The following is an 18,943-nucleotide window of genomic DNA, read 5'->3' as shown; positions in this document are numbered from 1 at the left end:
AGACCAGCACTCTGGAGAGAAGCAGAACTCCTGTCCTCTGCCTTGCATCAAGAAATACATGCCTTTGGTCCAGTATTTTTTGGTCCATGATTTTCCTTCAAGGTTAGCCCGCTGCGTTTGTGCCCCAATTGTAAATGTCAGGGGCTCACCTGAACTGCTGAGCATCTATGTGAAATCCTGATGAAGCAATGAGGCTTTAAAACTTTTCCCTTCTAACTGCATTTTCTTATATTTTAAATAAGCATATGCTAGCCTGGAGACTTCTGTCTTCTGTAGAAAGCTGTTAGCAACACTGTATATCTCACTCATTCCAGCACATTTTACTTCCCACAAATATTGCCAACCCTGTGGGAAGCAATGCGGATCTGTGCTTCTGACCATCACGTGTCAAGAGAGGGAAGCCAAGAAATCAGAGATGAGGAGTGGATGGGAGACACTATTTAGCTCATTTGTTTCATCTGCCGGAGACAAACAGAGCTGTAAAACTGGCAGCAGAAGAGAGAGAGATGACTCCCATTCCTCTCCAGTCAATCTAGTGAATAATTAATGCATTTTTACTCAGTATATAACAGTATACCTTTAACAAGACGTGCTACTAGTGCAGCTATTGAAGTACCATCACATTAAAGATGCATAATTAGATGAACTGCAGGAACCCAGGAACACGGTTAAAAACCCATGGCACGCTTTGGAGCCGCAGTGGTCGCGCCCTGTGCAGCCGTCGGGAAGCTGCCGCGAGCCGCCCGCTCCCCGTAAGAGCACACATTACAAAGAGGCGGCACCGGCCTGTTTCGGGAAAGTAAATTACCGAGGAAGAAAGAAGCCAAGAAAGGTACAGTCGTGGCCTTTATTGCTGGCAGTCGCTTTTGTGGCTAAAGACGCGGGGGCGACGCTGCGGTCAGCAGCGGCCGCAGGCACCGAGAGACGCGCGCCGGTTTCCCGCGGGGCGGGGCCTGGACAGTGGGCGGGGCTAGGGGCGGGGCCTGGGTGGGGGCGGGGCAGGGGGCGGGGCGGCCGCGGCCGTTGCCGGGGCGGGAGGTTTGAACGGCGGCGCCTCAGAGGAGGATGAGGATGATGAGGAGGCAGCGGTCGGGCGCCTCAGGGCTGGTGAGTGCCGGGGCCGGCAGGGCAGGGCAGGCTCGGACCGTCCGGTGCCGCGGGGGCGGTGAGGCGGGCGGGGCTCGGTGTCGGGCCCGGGGGGCGGGAGCCGCGCTGTCCCCGCGCTGTCCCGGCGCTCGGAGGGGCTGTGGTGGCCGCGGGCCGCCCGCGCACCGTGGGTCTGAGAGGCCTCGCCGGGGCCGCCCCGGCACAGCTGCTGCTCCGGGCCGGGGCCCCGCTCACACTCCCCTCCGCAGCCTCTCGGAGCTGCTCCCTTGCACCTCTTTAACCTTTCCTCTGGTGTTCCCATTCGTGAAGAGTTTTTTAAACCTCGACTCGGTTAAAAACTCAAATAAGTTAAACTCAGGGGTGTCTGTGAAGCCGGCTGTTAATTGCAGCAAATGCACGTTTCTATCTCTAGCTACGAAATGCCCAAGCTGGTGTCCTGACTTCACAGCCCATGTTTTAGAAGAGAACCCACTGCCTGGCTACTTGCTTACCTTAAATAGATACACTGCACTTAGAGGGTTTAGATGTAAACCACTGTGGCAGTAAATCACTAGTGTACCTTGGAATAAGGTTCTGAAAGCCTGTGATGAAGTTGCCAGTTAAATGAAGTAAAATTTCTACCTGTCCTCCCCTCAGCAGTATCCATATAATTTTCCTCAGCTGTTGTTGTTCTTTTTTGTGACTACACTACCTGTGTAGTACTAGAAATACTTGAAATTTCTTTTACTAGGTATGCTTAGATGGGGAGTACAAAGACATAGATAGTTCCTGAGTGTGGGGATGAAAATCTCAGCAGCTCTTAATAACCTCCTCCTGGATTTTGCTGCCACTGGTGGGGGAAGGATGGACCCACAAGGGAAATGGTGCATCAGCAGACAGCATATGGCAAAACAGTGCTGTGTCATTCCTCCGGGTCCAGATGGTGTGCCCATATTTTTAGACAGAATGGAGGGGGGAAAAAAGCTGACCCATCTCTTTTGATAGGCACAAAGAACTTCATACATTCCCAAATCAGGCTGCTAAGTCCTTCCTTCAGATGAGATTTATATGGTGTGCTTATTTAAGATATGGCCCAACAGCCATATACTGCTAGTGGAGAATATTTTATGTGAGCCTGGTTGAGATGTAGTGTGCACTGAATGCTTTGTGTAGTTCTTGAAAGCCCCAATATGGATACATGCAGATACCCCAAATAGGAGTATTTATTTCCTCCCTGTAGTTCTGTAACAGGTGATAGATGTGGAGAGGAGCCGGGGCACTGCAGGTGCCTGCTGTCTTGGGAATTACTAGGGGGAAGTAGGATGTGACTCTTTGGAGCTTTGTAGCAGCTGATTTATTAGTTTAGGCTCAGAGAATAAGTAATTATTTCACAGGGACAGGTGTGGGCCTTGCTTAGGTTTTCATAGCCATGTAAAATTTGACTCGGAATAAAAGAAGATGGATGAAAGCTATTGTCTGTTCTCTTTTTTGTTTGTTTGTTTTCTTTTCTTTTTTGTTTGTTTGTTTTCTTTTTAGGGATGACTCCTAAGAAAAAGTGTGAATAAAGACACAGGTTTCAAAATGCAGAGGTTTTGTTGCCCTGCTTTATCCCCTTCTGGCTGTGATTGAAACTTTGAAAAGCAAACCTGCGAGCGTTAAAAATGAGAAAGTCCATTGTGCTGTAAGGGGTCCCATGCTTTCATATGCCAGCTGTAGAGAATACCAGCAGGACTTCTGTGGAAAATAGCTCTGATGTGAGCTTTGGGAGCTATTTACCACCAACCAATCACAAACTTGTTAATTCCAGAGGTAGTTGGGGTGCTCTTGTTTAGTAATGAGAAAGAGTCACTCTTCACTGACCTGCAGAGTGTTTGCAATGCAGCCCTGCAGTACCATGACAACGTTCTGTTATTCACTGTTCTTCACATGTCAGAAATATTTGGTCTGGCCAGGGATGGCCACATAACAAGGTAATGTGTATCAACCATCAGTGGCATCTAGCAGACCTTTGGGAGAGAGCAAACACTCTGTGCTCCTTCACCTAAATTATTTTCTAGCCTGGTGTGGGTTGACATCTTTGAAGTTGCAAGTGAGGAATAATGCGCATTCATAAATGTTTTCTGCGAAAGTAGGCAGAAGAAGTTGACTTCCCAGCAGTTTTTATAAAACCTTAAAAAAACCCTACTCCTTCAAAATACAGAGATGGTGAATTCTAGTGACTTGCCAGCCATGTGAATTTGCTTCATAGTTTGAATGAAATGTGTCTGACATGATGACATGATTTAGTCCTGAAGCCACCACAGCTGTTTGACTTTTTAGTTCATGGCCTGATGCAGTAGAGTATTGGGATATGTCTCTTCTTTTTTTTTTTTTTTTTCCTTCCTCCTGCTGTTACCTGAATTTCTTATCAACCATCAGTGAAAAAAAAACCAAAATTTCTTCACTTTTTTAAAGACAGCCAAAGAGGTGATGAGATTGAGTTTCTGACTTAAAATATTTCAGACGTTTTCTTCAGTTTAAAGTTTATTTTAGGAGGGTTGTTGATTTATAAGCTTTGTTCAGTTAGCCCTCTCTAGGACCATATGTTACTATTCTATGAATGACACATGGGAGCACATAAATTTTTAGTAACTCTCAGACGGTACAGTACGTTAATCCTGGTTTGGAATTTGCACGTATAATGGATATAGTATATCTGTTTTGTCCCACGTTTTACTCATTTGTTCCTGAAGAGAGAATTACCCTTTTACATTCAGTAACCATTGCAATAGCTGTGCGCAATTAAGACCTAGACTTCTCTATCCCAGCTGCAGAGGAGGTAAATTAACTGAGACTACTGTTAGTTGGTTTTTCATTTAATCCTTTGGGGTGTTTTGTGTTTGCATGTTTAGGAAAGCGAGACCCGAGAGAAGCTGAGCTTTGAGGTCCGCATGCGGGAGGGGATCTGCAGGCTGCTGGCCGTGAGCACGCAGAGGGAGCAGCTGCTGCGTGCCGTGAAGGACCTGATGGTCTGCAACGCTCGGATCCGGGCCTACAGGGCACAGCTGCAGCGCCACGACGAGCAGCCCAGGACTGACCAGCAGTGAGTTACAGCGCCAATCCACGGGCAGCACCAGGAAACAGGCGTTCACTGACATCAATTTTTAGCTGTCTGTCAAGGAATGTGGGTTTAAATCCTTCCTCACCTCTTAAACGTAAATTACTTCTGCCTCGAAGCATTAGTTTATAAGATAATTCCATGATCTTCTTTTTGCTTTTAAAAAATTAAATCCAAGTTGTATTTTCCTGGGCAGTTTTTTATTTTTGACGTGAAACTCTTAATTTAGTAGCAAGTAACACAGTGGACATATTTTCATGATTACCCTTAGCTTACAAAAAGATACCTGGCCAAGACAAAACAAAGCTATCCAAGTCAGAATACAGCTATTAGTATTTTTCATGCTTTCTGTTGTTATAAAGGGTCCTTCAATAATGGCCCCATCGTGGTTAATTGGTACCCTCTGCTGGCCGCTTGTGTTAACTACAGCGAAGTGATAAATGCAGCAGTCAATGGGAAGAAAAGCAGCTGAAAACACTCTCACTTTATAACTCTTGAAGGAGCTAAAGTATATGTGTTTTATTCAAATAAGTTACAAATTTTTGGTCTAAATTGAATTTATTTGGGGTGCAATGTTGAGAATCTATCTAATGCAGAGATACTGTTGCTCTAGGTTAGTAATTTAATGAAATATCATGTTGCAGTTTAGCATAGAAACTCTTTGAGTACGTGCTTGGCTCCAATTAATTGTATCTGTGGGAGCAGTTCCACTACTTTTTGGTTTCAGAAATGTTGCCTTGTAGGAGAAATGTGTTGGAGGAAAGAGCAGCATTTTCTGTCCACTATTCTGAAGCTGATTTTGAAAACTAGCATATAATACGTGTGATATTCTGTAATTATTGCGTTTGTATTGCTTTTTCCTAATAAAACAAGGACTTTTGTAGTGATTCATCTTTAATTTCTGTTTTTAGTGATGGAATAATAACAAGTGTGTATATGTGCTGATTTACACAACTCCTTGTCTTTGATGTCAGTGAGCACAGGATGGTGATGGCCCATGTCCAGAGCAGGGCAGGGATATTTGGACATGTGTCTGAACAGTTGTGTCGTGTTCTTGATTTGTCACTGCCATGCATTGCTTGGATTTGTGTCTTCAGGGCCCTTGAGATGTCCCTGCAAGTCATTAGAAGAGATGCATGCTACAGTTATTTCTCTGTCATTTAAATTGTATCTTTGGTCTGTAGTCCATTTGGAGTTCTTTTCTTTTGATATTTGCTTGACTGGAATTTGTTTAAGGCTTAATTTTGGCAGAGAGAAAATTCTAAGGTTTTCTTGGCCCTATCATCTGTGAGTTCTGAAGATATTCTAACTGCCTCTGGAAGCCATGATACTGGTAGCAGCTAGAAATTTTCATTTCATTAATAGAGGAGGAAGTGGTTCTTTAAAAAATAATAGAACTAATAAATTAGGTTGCATCTTCATTGATGTGTACAGAAGGGGAAAATTGATAATGTATTTGATCCTGTTGCAGCTGAAAAGGACAAGGAAGATGAATCTACTTGTCTTTTCATACTCGGGTTACATATGCTTTGGAGTAAAGTCTTCTTGGGAATTTTAAAAAATGATGGTGTTCGTTCTTTCCAGATTATGCTCAAGAAATTAATGACTCATATCTTAAAGCAGAGATACCAAAATTAACTTTAAAGAAAAGCATTTGAAATGAGCTATAATATGAACATTCTGGCACTGCTTAGTGTTTAAAGGGTTGAATTTTAGGTGAATTTTAGATTTTAAAGGGTTGAATTTAGATCTAAATGCACAGGTCTCAAATATTTTTTCTTTTCTTCTTTTTTGGAGGTCTTCAGAAAGTGGGACAGAAGACCGAATGGCATGCAGAGCAAAGGTTGCTATATCAGGTAAGAGGCCAGGCAGTCACTTAATTACAGAAGCTAATTAGCTGGACACTTTCTTGTAATACAAACTATCCAAAAAAGATTGTATTTTTAAAGTGTGGATGTGGTTCAGAGGCATCAGTCCTCTAGGGCTGCAGGGGGACTTGTGCTTGAGTTACACATGGGCTTTGGAAGATGCTACCTTCTATTTCTATTTTACTCACAGGGTGTTCCACAGAGGGAAATCCTTCTGTTGTGTTTGCCATTAAACACTGAATGCATTTAAAAGCTAAACAAGTGCAAGTGTGCTGAAAACTTTTTCACCTCACAACGGCAGGCTTAGAAGTGTTAGTACAGGGCATGTCTAACAAGTTGAGAGCAGAATTAGAACTAGTATGCAAATGTTATTTAGGCAATGCAGATAACATTACTGCAGCAAAGGTGTAGCGATATGGCTTCAATGCAGGCTAGTAACAAGGAGGTTTAACAGCCATTCCTCCTGGGCTGTTTTCTAGCTGTTCTCAAACTTCAGCACTGTGCATTTATTGTTTTGTTTGCCTGTGACAATAGTGGATGTTACTGCATTCAGCAGTCCTGTGGCCGTTCTGCCAGCTTTCCTAACAGATCTGTTTGTGCTCCCTGACCTGCTTCATTAAGAATAAAATAGTGTACAGCAGCTCACTACTGGAACTGTTTCAGTTAATTCTGCATATTTCGATATATCTTTAAGCAAGGTAGCTTCTAGTTGAAGAAAAGTGATGAGCACATGGTTCAATAATGGTTTTTTGCCAGCACAGCTGTTTGCAGAATGTGTATATGTCTTTCCTCCTTATGGTAGTCGGATGAAAGCATCTGTTTGCCTGTCTGTGCTGTGGTTGCACCTTTTTTCAAATTTGGAGAGCTATCTGCAGTGAAGACTTCAGGGTCATATAATACACGTCTGCTATCTTCAGAAAATCAGAATTTTTGAAGAACTCTGTTTTTAGCATGAAAACTTGCTCAGGATATGAAAGATTTAGCTTGTTTCTTTTGATGGGATAAGACCATGGAAGGGTGAAACACACCACTTTGTATTTGGTGCTGTCTGTTAATGATTGTGCCCTGTTACCAACACAGTGGCTCTCAGCACTGGAGGTTATGCACACACTCAGAAGTTTGCACAGATGGAGGAGAAGAGGAGGAAGCAGCAGCTGCCCCTCTGTGCAGTCCAGCCTGGGAGTGCTGGGTGCTGCCATGCCTCACCCCTCCTCAGGTCCTTGTGTCAGGAAGCCTGGTCAGGTCCAGTTCACAGCAGGAAAGCTTAAATGTTGTTTTTGGCCTCAGCCGATTTATTCTTTCTATAGGTCACCTGTTATTACCTCCTGATTTTCTATCCTCAGTAATCCATCCACTTATAAATTTATTAGCATGCCATATAGTTAGTATATGCCAGAGGATGATTACCAAATAAATAGGGCAGTCGTGACCAACTGCAGAAGTTCTGGAAGAGCTGTGCAGGACTACTGAGGAATATGCTCCTAAAGAAAGCAACCATGTCAGATACTGTGTGGGAAGTACATTCCTTAATCCACAGTTTTTCACACTTCTGTAATTTTTACTTATCCCCCATATTTTTGAATAAATTATGTAATTTGTTATTGTATCAATCGAATTTTTTTTTTGTCAGAAGACAATACATCAAATGTTGATCAAAAAGCATAATCATAATATAAAGTAATTTTAAAAAGGAATAATTGGGTTTAAATTTGATTAATTGTAGTATTTGAATGTATCCAGTTTCCATCCACAGATTTACAGCTAATGATAACTGAAATTACGGCGTGTGAAAATTGATCTTTGTTTTTGATAAACGACAGCTCTTTCAGTCCAAGAGTGAATTGAAAGCTGATTTACAAGTATCATGTTAAACTTGTTCCAGGATTGATTGTCTATATCCTGGTGATTTTCTGACCAAGGTGTAAATTTTTCAGCTAGCACAATATTGGAAGTGGCATACAGAAGTAACCTTTAATCTAGTGCTCTAATTGCTGACAAGGTCTATTGAGCACATTGAAATTGTCATTCAGCTTGCTATGATTAAGATAGAAAAAGCTTTTATTTGTAACTGTTTTCACATATGAATGTAGATTTGAGACCTTTGTATTTTAGGAAAAAACCTGTGATTTGTCTCTGACAAAGATGAATATATATATATATCTTTTAAAATTTGAGAGAGACTTCTGTAATGATTTTAATGAAACTATTTCTCTTTACATAAAACCCCCTATTTTTAGCAATGCTTGCTATGCAAATGCTTCTTTAGAAGTGAAAGGCAGTTTCAGAACATGGTGATGTATTGATTTTTAGGAAGTTAGAAGTCTAAAGCTGTACTCTGGCAGTTCACTTGAAAGTTCATTAGTTTTCATGAACACTTAAAAATAGACGGATTTAGAAGTTTCAATATTGAAATAGCTTTTATAATAAGATGTCTCATAATAAAAATTGACTGAAATTTGAATTTTTCAGTTAACTTCTGAGACAGAATGACTATATGTGATTTCACTTAAATCAACAAGTTTTGTGGGTAAACCCCGGTAGGAATACATGACAATCTGATGCCAAAATACTGGCACCATTTTGCATCTTAGCATAAAGAATGTGGATTTTTCCATCAGCCTCATATGATGACAATGCTGGAGTCAAAAATGCTTCTTTATAACAATATTGGAGATTTTTGTCACAAGACAGCTGAGCTCATGCTGTTCACTGCTGCCATCATGTGTCACTTCATATATTGCATATACTTTTAAACAGCACCCTTGTGCTTCAGAAACCAGGTTTGCATTTATAAAGCCCTCGCAGCATTTGTCTTTTAACAGGAAACTAATCAAAAACATTTCAGTCCTCAAAGCTGGAGGAAAATTTCACTCAGTAGTATGCTGAGTTTTGTAGATAAATTGGGAAATTTAGTGAAGAAAATACTTTCCTAGCATTAAAACGACAGGCATGATTTAAAATAATGGTTTTGTAATGGCCTCTCTACTATGGTTCTGAAGTAGAAGGATATTTGGGGGTTAAAAGAAAAAAAGATTTCTAGACTCTTTTTATGCTGACTAAGACAATTCTCACTGGAAATGTGATTACAAGTGGTATTTTCTCTGTGGTTAGCAGAAGACTGAAGTGTTTGCAGTATAAGTATCCCAGTCATTTCATTAAAACAGGAAGGTTTTCCTCTTGCATTGGGATGAGTGGTTTTCAGCACAAGGAAAGCAGGATTTTGGTTTACATCTATGCATAATAATGGGCTCAGAAAATACCTCTCAGAACTATGTTACATAGATTCTCTGCAATGTTTTTTCAGGTACTTTCAAATAAGATTTAAAATATTCTTTATTCTAGCAGTTTCTAAACAGAAATGACACTTCAAGTTGAACTAATTATTTCATCTTCTTTTGATAAGGATAATAAACTTGGAAGAGTTGGGCTGTTCTTTGGGTGGAAGGCCCTGTTACCACCAGAACATGAGAAAAAGAAACATCACACTTTTTGTAATTTGTTTTGATCACAGATCTAGAATACTGACTGTAACTTAATCTTCCTTCCTTCTTTTTTCCTCCTTTAGACGTTCGAATACCATTAATGTGGAAAGGCTCTGACCACTTCAGCAAAAAAGAAAGTATGTAAGATGTAATGAATTACTCTGAGAAGCAATTGCTTCTGCCTGTAAATTTAAACTGAATGAGGAAGTTCATACTCATTTCAACCTCTTTTTTGACCTTTCATTAGGTCCATATTTTACTCTTTGTTGTGTAAATACTTTTAATTTGAAGTTGCTGGTTGTAGCAAGCTGAGTTAGTTCAAAGTCCTGTGATTCTGTGTTTAAGCCCTACTCTCTAAAGAGTTCACCCGAGGAAGAATTCCAGAGCAAGCGACAGAAAAAATGCTGTATTAAATGGTTAGCTGAGAAAATTCTGATTAAACACATTGTGCTATGTCTTGTCTGCACTTGAGAGAGTATATTGGAGGCTGTTTCCAATGAGAAATTTAAATGAAAGTTGACTGTTGGTATTGAGGGTATTATTGGATAGCCTTCAAGTACATGCATTTTGCTGTGTCATGGAGATTAATCCTAAATCTGTTCCAGCTGTCACCTGGCATTGATTTCACTTTGATTTTCAATAGGGTCAGAGATGCAAAGCATGGCAAAATAGTCTAATCCTATGTAGCACATTCATAAAATGATACAGACTTTGGATCAAATGTGGGGGTTTTTTGTGTAAAGACAATTTTACTAAACAAAATTACATTTTTACTAATGTTTTTGAAGTTACTAGCAGACACTGGACTGATTACTCAACTTTTTTTTTTTTTTTCCTAATAGAGGTAGACATTTTTTTCCCCTTTGTGTATGTTGTTCTACCTATACAGCAGCTTTGATGCCATGAAATCCTATGATGAAAATTTCTGGTGGGAAGAATTTGAGAGCAATTCCTTAGAGGTCTGACTGACCATTTTGTATAGTTTTGTTTACTGGCAGTGTTTGGCATTGGGACGTGCAATGTGGCTAATAAAAGCTTTCTGTGACTCTCTCCAGAAACACAGCGCTATGCAGTGTTCTGTTTGTTCAGAATGGGAGCTGAGGTTTTGGATACTGAGGTGACTATTGTGGATGAAGCCATAACAGATATCTGTTTTGAAAATGTAACCATATTGTGAGTATAATTTCCTTCTGTTGAATGAAGAACAAATATTGCTGTTTTCTTTTGCAGGTGGATGTGATTACGAATAAGATTGGCTGAGGTCCACTAGGTTTTGCTGTGGGCAAAGGAATCAGTAGAGGCTCTGTTCATTTAGTGGGTGGAGGATCCCCATTTATGGAAGGCTGGGTTTTGTGTACAAAATGGTGCTAGCTGTAGATGTGCCAGTTGATCTGTGCTTCTTTTCATTTTTGCCCTGCTGAAGCATTTTGATTTATATAAAGAGATAAACAAACTTACATCTCAAGGACAGCATTAAATTAATGCTAAAACCTGGAAGCATTATGACAATATAGGTGTAAATGTTGCACCCATGTTTCATTGTTATCCTGTCCAGCAGGTTACAGTCTCTTTCCTCATGTAACACCTCATGTCTGTTACACCTACCTGAGCATGTGCTTACTCCACTCCCTGCCTTTATCTTTTATATCAACAATTTAGAGTCCATCTCCTGAGGAAGGCTGACTGGAAAACTAGAACTACCAAAAACTTTAAATCAAGATCCTGAAAACTGAGTTTAAATCAAATTTCAAACTCTCTTGAACACCCTTTCAAGTTAAGAGTGGGGGACAAAGATTTAAATCTGCTTCTTCAAAGTTATGAGACTTGACCATTATAATTTTCTGTGAAACACTGCAACAAAAGCACAAAAGGCACCCTAACTTGCCTTGTATCCCACAAGGCATAGAAAGACTTGATGTAAAAGCTTTTGGAATTATTTCATTATGGCATGTGTGTAATGACATGATTTGTGTCTGAAAGATGAGGTTAGGCTTCTGGCTTGATGACTAAACTTGAGAACGAGAGAATCAGTAGAACTGAAAACTGAGAAAGGCTGTGGGCCAGAGGATGCAGCAGTAGGTAGTTAAATTGTAAATGACAGATTTTATTAGATAGCATTTCTTTTATTCAGTAATTTGAAAGGGATGGAGTGCAGCTAAGATATCTTTAAAGCAGTTCAATCTGATTTAGGACCATAGGCAGGGATGGGTTTTCAATCATGTGATTTTCGTGTAACAGTAGAGGGCAGATTGAAGTGTGTTTGAATGTCTTGTCTGTGTATTTCCATAACGTGGGTGTTTTTTTCCGTTTTTAACTTAAACGTTGAATTTCCTGTTTGTAATTGTTTATGGTGCAATTATCCATCTCGTGACCCCAGTGCTAAGGTACTGTTGTGTGCTCTAGTCCTTAACTCCATGTTAATGTATATCTGTGCCTGAATTTTATATCACTGCTTCCCTTGATAGAAATATATTATTTAATCTGTAAAGTAGCAGCAGCATTCCTTGGCTCCCTACACAGTTTGTTAACAAACACTCTGAAATTTTCTCCTCCCCCACTTCAGTGATGAAGCAAGCCCAGATTTCCAGGTGAAGGTTGAAGTGTATAGCTGCTGTACAGAGGAGTCTTTATGTATAACAAACACTCCTAAGAAACTGGCAAAGAAACTTAAAACGTCCCTCAGCAAAGCCACAGGGAAGAAACTGAAAGCTGCGCTGGAGGAAGACAGCACTGAGCCCCTTTTGCCTCCTGACCCAGTCATTCAGTAAGCCACATATATTAATGTTCTGGTTTTATAGCTTTTAAAATAGAAATAGGCCAAATATAATTGTTAATTTTTGGCAAACTGCCAATAAACTGTGTTTTTTTTTTTTTTTTCTCTGCTTGCCTAAGTGAAAAAAAATCTACATTTTAAATAGGAAATGAGAAAGTAGGTGTGAATTCCAACCACGTCGCTGAGCCTTGGGGCCTGGTTCTGATCTTGAAACACACAAGCAGCCTTTATCTTTGTGCTCCACTGCCAGCCAGCTGGTAAATCCACTGTTCTTTGCAAACTCCATAATATTTTTAGTTTGATCTCTCAAGGAAGTCGAGCTTGTTCTGTCTGTGTCTCTCTGTCCATCTACCTCTCCTCCTTTCTCCCTTCCCCATTTACTTTTCCCCCCATACTATTTTTGCACCTAGGCAGTATTGCTCAAACTTGACAGGTAGATATCTGTAAAAGTTACAAGTTGTGTGAAACAGGAAAAGGTATGTATGTAGGCAGGAGAAGCCACTCCTGTACCCTCTTCACTAATTCCATTTGCCAGCTTTTCAGTAAAACTCTGCACTGCCAAAGGCACTTTATGCTTACAGGCTACTTAAGAGGAGATTTCTGAATTGGCTTTAGCACCGAACATTGTAAAATGACTTACTGGTTTTCAGTGTTTGTAGGGATAAATGCTTTTCCCAATAATTTGCCTTTTTTAAACATTGATGCCTACTAGTATTTTCCAGCTGCTTTAGTTTCACTGGAATTCAATCAGGCCGAATACCTATACTTGCAAATTGGTTTATTTTATTTATTTATATTTTTTAGAAAGTAATTTGTTCAAGGAATTCCTCTTTTTCTGGCAGCTGACAGTGAAGAATCAACGCTTAATTCTTGCTAGGTGTTGAGTCTAGTATTAGTCTAGCTTCATATATCTATTTGCTGGTGTTTTAAAAGGAAACATTCAAGCATATTCTATGTTTGTTGAACTGATATAACCGTAAACTGATTTTACTGTTTGACTCAAAAATAGACATCCAAAGATGTTATCCACAGAGCAAAAAAAAAAAAAAATTTATCACTACCTTTCCAGTGGATTCCCCCTAATGGCAATGTGTTTTTCCATCTGCATCGTGTCAGGTGGCTGTGCTTTCCACCAGCTTCAGCTGGGCGGTGAGACACTGTGATTAGACAGAGTTTGAGTCAGCTACAACCACTGGCCTCTTTGCTTCAATACAGATTGCCTGCCTTTTCAGGAAGAAGCACCAGTAGGCTATTTAAACAGCTGCCTCCTCCCCTTGGGTTTTGCTTTTGGTTTCTCAATTGAATTTTCCTTCCCTCCATCTTGGAAGTTTGTTGTTTCTAGTGTAGATAATCATCTCACAGTGACTGTTGCTTTCTTAACACAATTAAATGAACAATGAAGTGTTAAATGATGGCGTTGCTGGGTGATTAAAAGAGTTGTTTGGAAAGAAATGGGTTATTATAGGCAGAAAATAAGTTGTCAGGTTTTTTTATAGGTTCCCCCGGGATTTATATTAGACCTTGGTATGCAGCCCTTATGAAAGGGAAGAGACTGCAAGATTACAAGAGATCTTTCAAGTATTCCCAGAGAGTTTTACCAGTCCAGCAGGGGAAATTAAACTGCAACAAAAAAGTGAACTTTCTATGTTATGCGAACACCTTTTCTCTGTAGATTTCATTTGTACAAGCCTTTTTCTTTTCAGTGCACACATGAGTGAAACTCTCCATTTTCCAAAAACTCTGTGATCCCTCTGTTTCAAACTTCTTGGCTTAGAAATTTCTCTGGTTAGTGAAGAAACTGTCAGACTTGGAATATCTTGAAAAAGCTTAGCGACAAAGGGCTTGATTAGCTGCTTAAGTTGGTTAATTTGAAATATACTGATATGCTCTCTTAATTATCCCTCATTTAGTTTCTATACAGTCTTTTGCCTGCTTAGTTTTTAGATTCTAGCTTCAGTATTATTTTTTTCTTTTTTTTTTTCATTTTTCATAGAAGGAAAAAATTTTCAGTACAGTTTTACTATTAAATTCCAGTGTAACCAGGTTGCTCTTTGGATAAATCACTGGAGAATCTCCCTCAAGTGCCTGTTTATTCGTTTGCAGAACTGGCCTACACATGCACTGGTGGTTGTTTGATGTTTTGTCCTCCACTGGGCTGAAGGTGCAGGAGCTTCCGTGTTGTGTGTTTGATTTGGCAAATCCCCAGTGATATTTTGCTGGGAGTACACAGTCTAATCTGTGGCCTCACTTTTATGGTTGAGTTCTTGTTAGCGCCTGAAGCTTATATTTGGTTTTACCATGTATTATTTAAGATCTGATTGAAAGGTGAGCATAGTGATTTTTTAACCTCACAAGTCTTGCACTCACTCCTTCGCTCACATTGAGTGAATGAACTAAGATTGGGATTTCTGACATATTCAGGAACAGATTCTGGAACTGGAGCTGTCTTAATTAACATACATTGATAGAGTGTTATAGTTACACCTTCCCACACCCGGGTCTGTGTGGAAACTTCAGTGCCTCTGTCTCTTGATCAGTAAACAGATTGAACAATGAGCCTTTGCCACAGGCATGTTGTGGAGATGAGCTGGTTATGTGTTTTTTTAATGAAGCTGTTACATGGAAAAATACTATAGATATGCAAAGTACTGAATGAGATGCAGCAGGCAGATTATTCTTTGTTATATAAAGAAATTGCCATTTAAGGCAGTTAGCTAATTCTCTGAAATGCAAAGGAAAAACACAGTCAACAATCCTGATTAGCCAGTTAAGTCTGAAAAATATCTGTAGATAAAACTTTCCTAAATTATATTGCAGCTGCCTGAAAGGAACGACTTGTATTTTAGAATGAAAATGTTACTGTGAAACATATTTTAAAAGTGAAGTAGCTATTTTTTTTGGCAAGGTTGTTGTGGTAATTAGTCATGCTTTAGAAAAAAAAAGTAGCTTTAGAATCAGCACAGCAGTTTTATCTGTGAGAAGAAACTGAACTCTTTGGGACAGTTTAAATAGAATGGTAATGCATTGCTCAACTGCATGGTCAAACATAATCAGTGGAGAATCTTTTGTTAGGGAACAGTTTAGCAGGGAATATATACAAATGCTGATGAGTTTTTGTTCAGATTGCCCTCTTGAAATGCTTCATAGCAGTGGATTTTCACCCAGGATGTTATATTGTATTTAATTTTCTCTTTGTTCCCTGGAGACAGATATGTAACAGACCTCTCCTCTAACAAACTTCCTATTTTTCCTCCTCCTCCTTCATTAGGGTTGGGGGGAGGTAGACACTTCTCTTGTTTATCTGCACAGCCAAAGGTCTGAAAACTGTATGTTCCCACTGTGCTAGTAAGAAAAATAAAATTTGAAAATTACTAAGACAGAAAACTATTCTTGATGATCTTAATTCAACAGTGTCTTCTCAGCTCTTACACCACTAAGCTTTCTTATGTTCTACTGAAAATATTTTAAGGCTCTTGTGCTAGATCCTGTTGGGGAGAGTAGGTAGTGATTTGAAGAGTTTTGTGTTCTTGTGAACTTTGTTCTAACTGCCAGTAGCCAGGTGGAATTCTTATTGCATTGCTGGACTGTAAATCTGTTACTCGGTCTGATGAGTATTTTAGAGAAAAGGTTAAACGTACTAAATTTGTCCCAGTTTATTCCAAGAACTGCATTCCACAATTGCACTGTGCTGAATTGTGGAAGTGATACTTTTTTTCCCTAAGCAAAATACAAAACTAAGATAAAAGATTCTGAAACCTGTAAGTCCAATAAGTGGGAAAAAAAAAAATTAATTTCTGCTACAAAACTGACCGTAGGATTTCTGTACAGAATTCTGCCTGTGAATAATCAATCTACTAGATCCTATTAAAAATACATACATAAACAACTAGTTTATAAAGTGTAGTCTGCACAGGCAAAGCAAAGAGCAGAGCAACATGGAGAAGTAGTATAATGCCTTTTAATTTTTAACCTGTATTTTCAGATAAAGTTTGTTATCAGTTGTTCTATTAACTTTAGGAATTTTTGAGCCTATTACCGAATCTAATTGCTTTAAGCCTAGGAATAAGAGCTATAAAACTATTGAAAGTTCCTTGGTGTCTGACTAGAGGAGAGAGGTGCTTTGAGCATCCAGAGCGTGCAGAGGGTTTGGAGAGCACAGCCTTTATGCTGTGTTTGGCTGGCTCTTCAGGAAGCACCAGCCCAGCTCGTAGGCACTGACCACATGAGAAGTCTCCTGGCCAGCAGGTCCCAGAGAGGGGGCAACACAAAGAGAATTTGAGAGAATTTTAGAGAATTACATTCTTTGTAGTGAATGATGGCATTGGCCTGGAAGTTGTGGGGTGGGAGGAACTGGAGGTACACACATGGAGGCAGAGATGAGCATCTAGGAAGGAGATGAACAGACCTGGAACTGTTTATTTGTAAGGAGAACCAGAGATACAGGAGCTGTGTGGGAAGAAGCCGGAGGTGCTATCTGTGGTCACTGACAGGTCCTGCTGTGCACCTTGGTGTTTCCTTGCACCCAAATGTGGTGTCTCAGGAATGTCTAGACTCCCTTTAATTGCTGCCCAAGCAACATGAAGCAGAAATGTCCTAAATGTGCCTTTTCTTTCACATTTAGTGGAGCAAAGTACAGTCTGCTAGCATACACCACTCTGGGGCTGGAAAGTGCTGAGGACAATTTCAGGACCCATAACCTTACCATTACAGGAAATGGTAAGTACATATGGTATCAATTTAAGGAAATAAAAAACCAGTAACATTTTGCATTAAACTCTTGCAAACTGAAGAGCTTAAAGAGATTATTTTACTTGATACTCAATATAGAACAACTTTAATAAAATATTTAACGGCTCTAAACCAGGCATCCATACACAGCTGAATAAACTATAAGTTGAGTAAAATTTTAAGTCCAGATGAAAATTTAATTCTTTTGGGAGTTTCTTCTGTCATTTGCATCTCCGTCTTATGTGAGTTGTAGATATATACAAATTATTTCCCCTTCCTCACAACCAAGGAAGGGTATCAGAGTGAAGAGCAGCTTGTTCCTCTGTAGTCAGAAGGAAAGAAGCAAAACTGCTTCAGTTTAGTGAGATTGTTTGAGGCCCAGATTTAACACAGGACGTAAGTGTGTGTGCTTGCAGTCTGTGCTGGCTGCAGCCCCTCAGCTCTGGGCAGCACAGGCTGGGAGCAGTCAGCCTGGATGCTGACACTGTCGGGGGCTGATTATGCCACACCTGATGGTGGTATTTTCATTTCTGGTACTTTGTCCATTATTTTCTGCAAGGACAGCCCCTCCCATAAGCCATCCTCCAACTGTTAACCTAAGGCATGGGGCTTTCACTGTTGCTTCTGGGAACTTAAATAATTTACTGGGGTAAACTTGACCTCAAAGGGAATTTCCTTCTTTACGTTTCAGTAATTCTGAGTAAGTACAGATTTGAAGATTTATGGGGCATTTAGTTCTTGAAGTGTTGGATAAATAATTCTGAGTACCTTTGATATTTGTAAGCCTTTCTTTATTAGTAATTTATATTCTTTCTTCTTGAAGTTCCTTCTTCTGACATTAATTTACATAATTTAGTCTGGTGAGAAGGGACATACCTGGATATTTTGGTTCATTACAAGCATTTCTAAACCTTGACCAAAGACAGAGTCACATGAATGGAACATTGCATTACCTACTTCTAATTGCATAGTGGAGCTGAGTGATTCTAATTCATTAGAAACTCCTTGGAACCCTAAATGCTCTTCTAGTGCTGAAGGCAAAAGTAGATACAAATTCCAGGGCTTGTTAAAACAATCTGAAGCAAAGTGCTCATGTATAAATGTAGCTGTGTGCCACAATGGGATGGGTTCAGGGATCATTCTAGATGAGAGAGCCAGTGTACTTACCTTTCAAAGAGTTCTAGCTCTGAAATGAGCTACATTTTATGTAAGAGCAACTCTTTTTTCAGGACAATATTGCCATTTTTACTTGAAATTATTTTGGAATCGACTAATTATTTTCAATTAAAAAACACTTCCTGAAGCCTAAAAATCAGTTTTAATCTAGTCCTACAGGATATCTTTTCTTAAAATACGAATATATGCTTATTTACACTCATGATCTTAATGTAAAAACAGATATAGAGACCTAAACTCTATGTTTGGGGCAGTTGTTCAGAACTGAGTGTCTGTCTTTTGCCTTTTTCTTTCCCCCAGAGGAATCCTCTTTTTGGCTCCCCCTGTATGGAAACATGTGTTGCCGTTTAGTTGTCCAGCCCTCCTGCATGGCCAGGGATATGATGGCAGGATTTCTAAATCAGCAGGTGAGAAGACCTTGCTTGTGTTTGCATCCTGGGCTGTTCATAGCTGTCACTAAGAGCCAATTGTTAAAACATCTGCTTTTCCCTGAAGTGGTGTGCTGAGAACTGTTATTTTTTACCTGTTCAACCTAGAGCGAGGGGCAAACTCTCACAGCTGCATTCACAAAAGGTGCCTTCAGTGGCTGAGCATGGAGAAATCAATGTTTCCTTGGCATGAGTGATGTAGCTGTTAATAAAGATTAAGTACAGCTCTTGTTTCAGAGTTGGTTTGCAGTGGTACTGGACAGCATCAGTCCTAATAATCCTGTGGCTCTGATCCTTGTACACAC

The 18,943-nt window shown here is 39.8% G+C and overlaps 1 protein-coding gene across 1 annotated transcript in view; it reads left to right on the top strand.

Moving 5' to 3' along the window:
• Positions 1-641: 641 nt before the first annotated feature.
• RTKN2 (rhotekin 2) overlaps positions 642-18,943 on the top strand; it is a 31,963-nt gene continuing 13,661 nt past the window's right edge. The window contains exons 1-9 of the mRNA XM_066324529.1: positions 642-741; positions 774-832; positions 3,978-4,165; positions 5,981-6,039; positions 9,617-9,670; positions 10,589-10,706; positions 12,097-12,297; positions 16,928-17,022; positions 18,511-18,617. Of these exons, the coding sequence (XP_066180626.1) occupies positions 642-741; positions 774-832; positions 3,978-4,165; positions 5,981-6,039; positions 9,617-9,670; positions 10,589-10,706; positions 12,097-12,297; positions 16,928-17,022; positions 18,511-18,617 (981 nt within the window). The remainder of the gene's footprint in view (positions 742-773; positions 833-3,977; positions 4,166-5,980; positions 6,040-9,616; positions 9,671-10,588; positions 10,707-12,096; positions 12,298-16,927; positions 17,023-18,510; positions 18,618-18,943) is intronic.

Source organism: Sylvia atricapilla, chromosome 8, assembly GCF_009819655.1.
Source record: "Sylvia atricapilla isolate bSylAtr1 chromosome 8, bSylAtr1.pri, whole genome shotgun sequence".
NCBI lineage: Eukaryota > Metazoa > Chordata > Aves > Passeriformes > Sylviidae > Sylvia > Sylvia atricapilla.
This window is presented reverse-complemented; position numbering and strand designations above follow the sequence as displayed.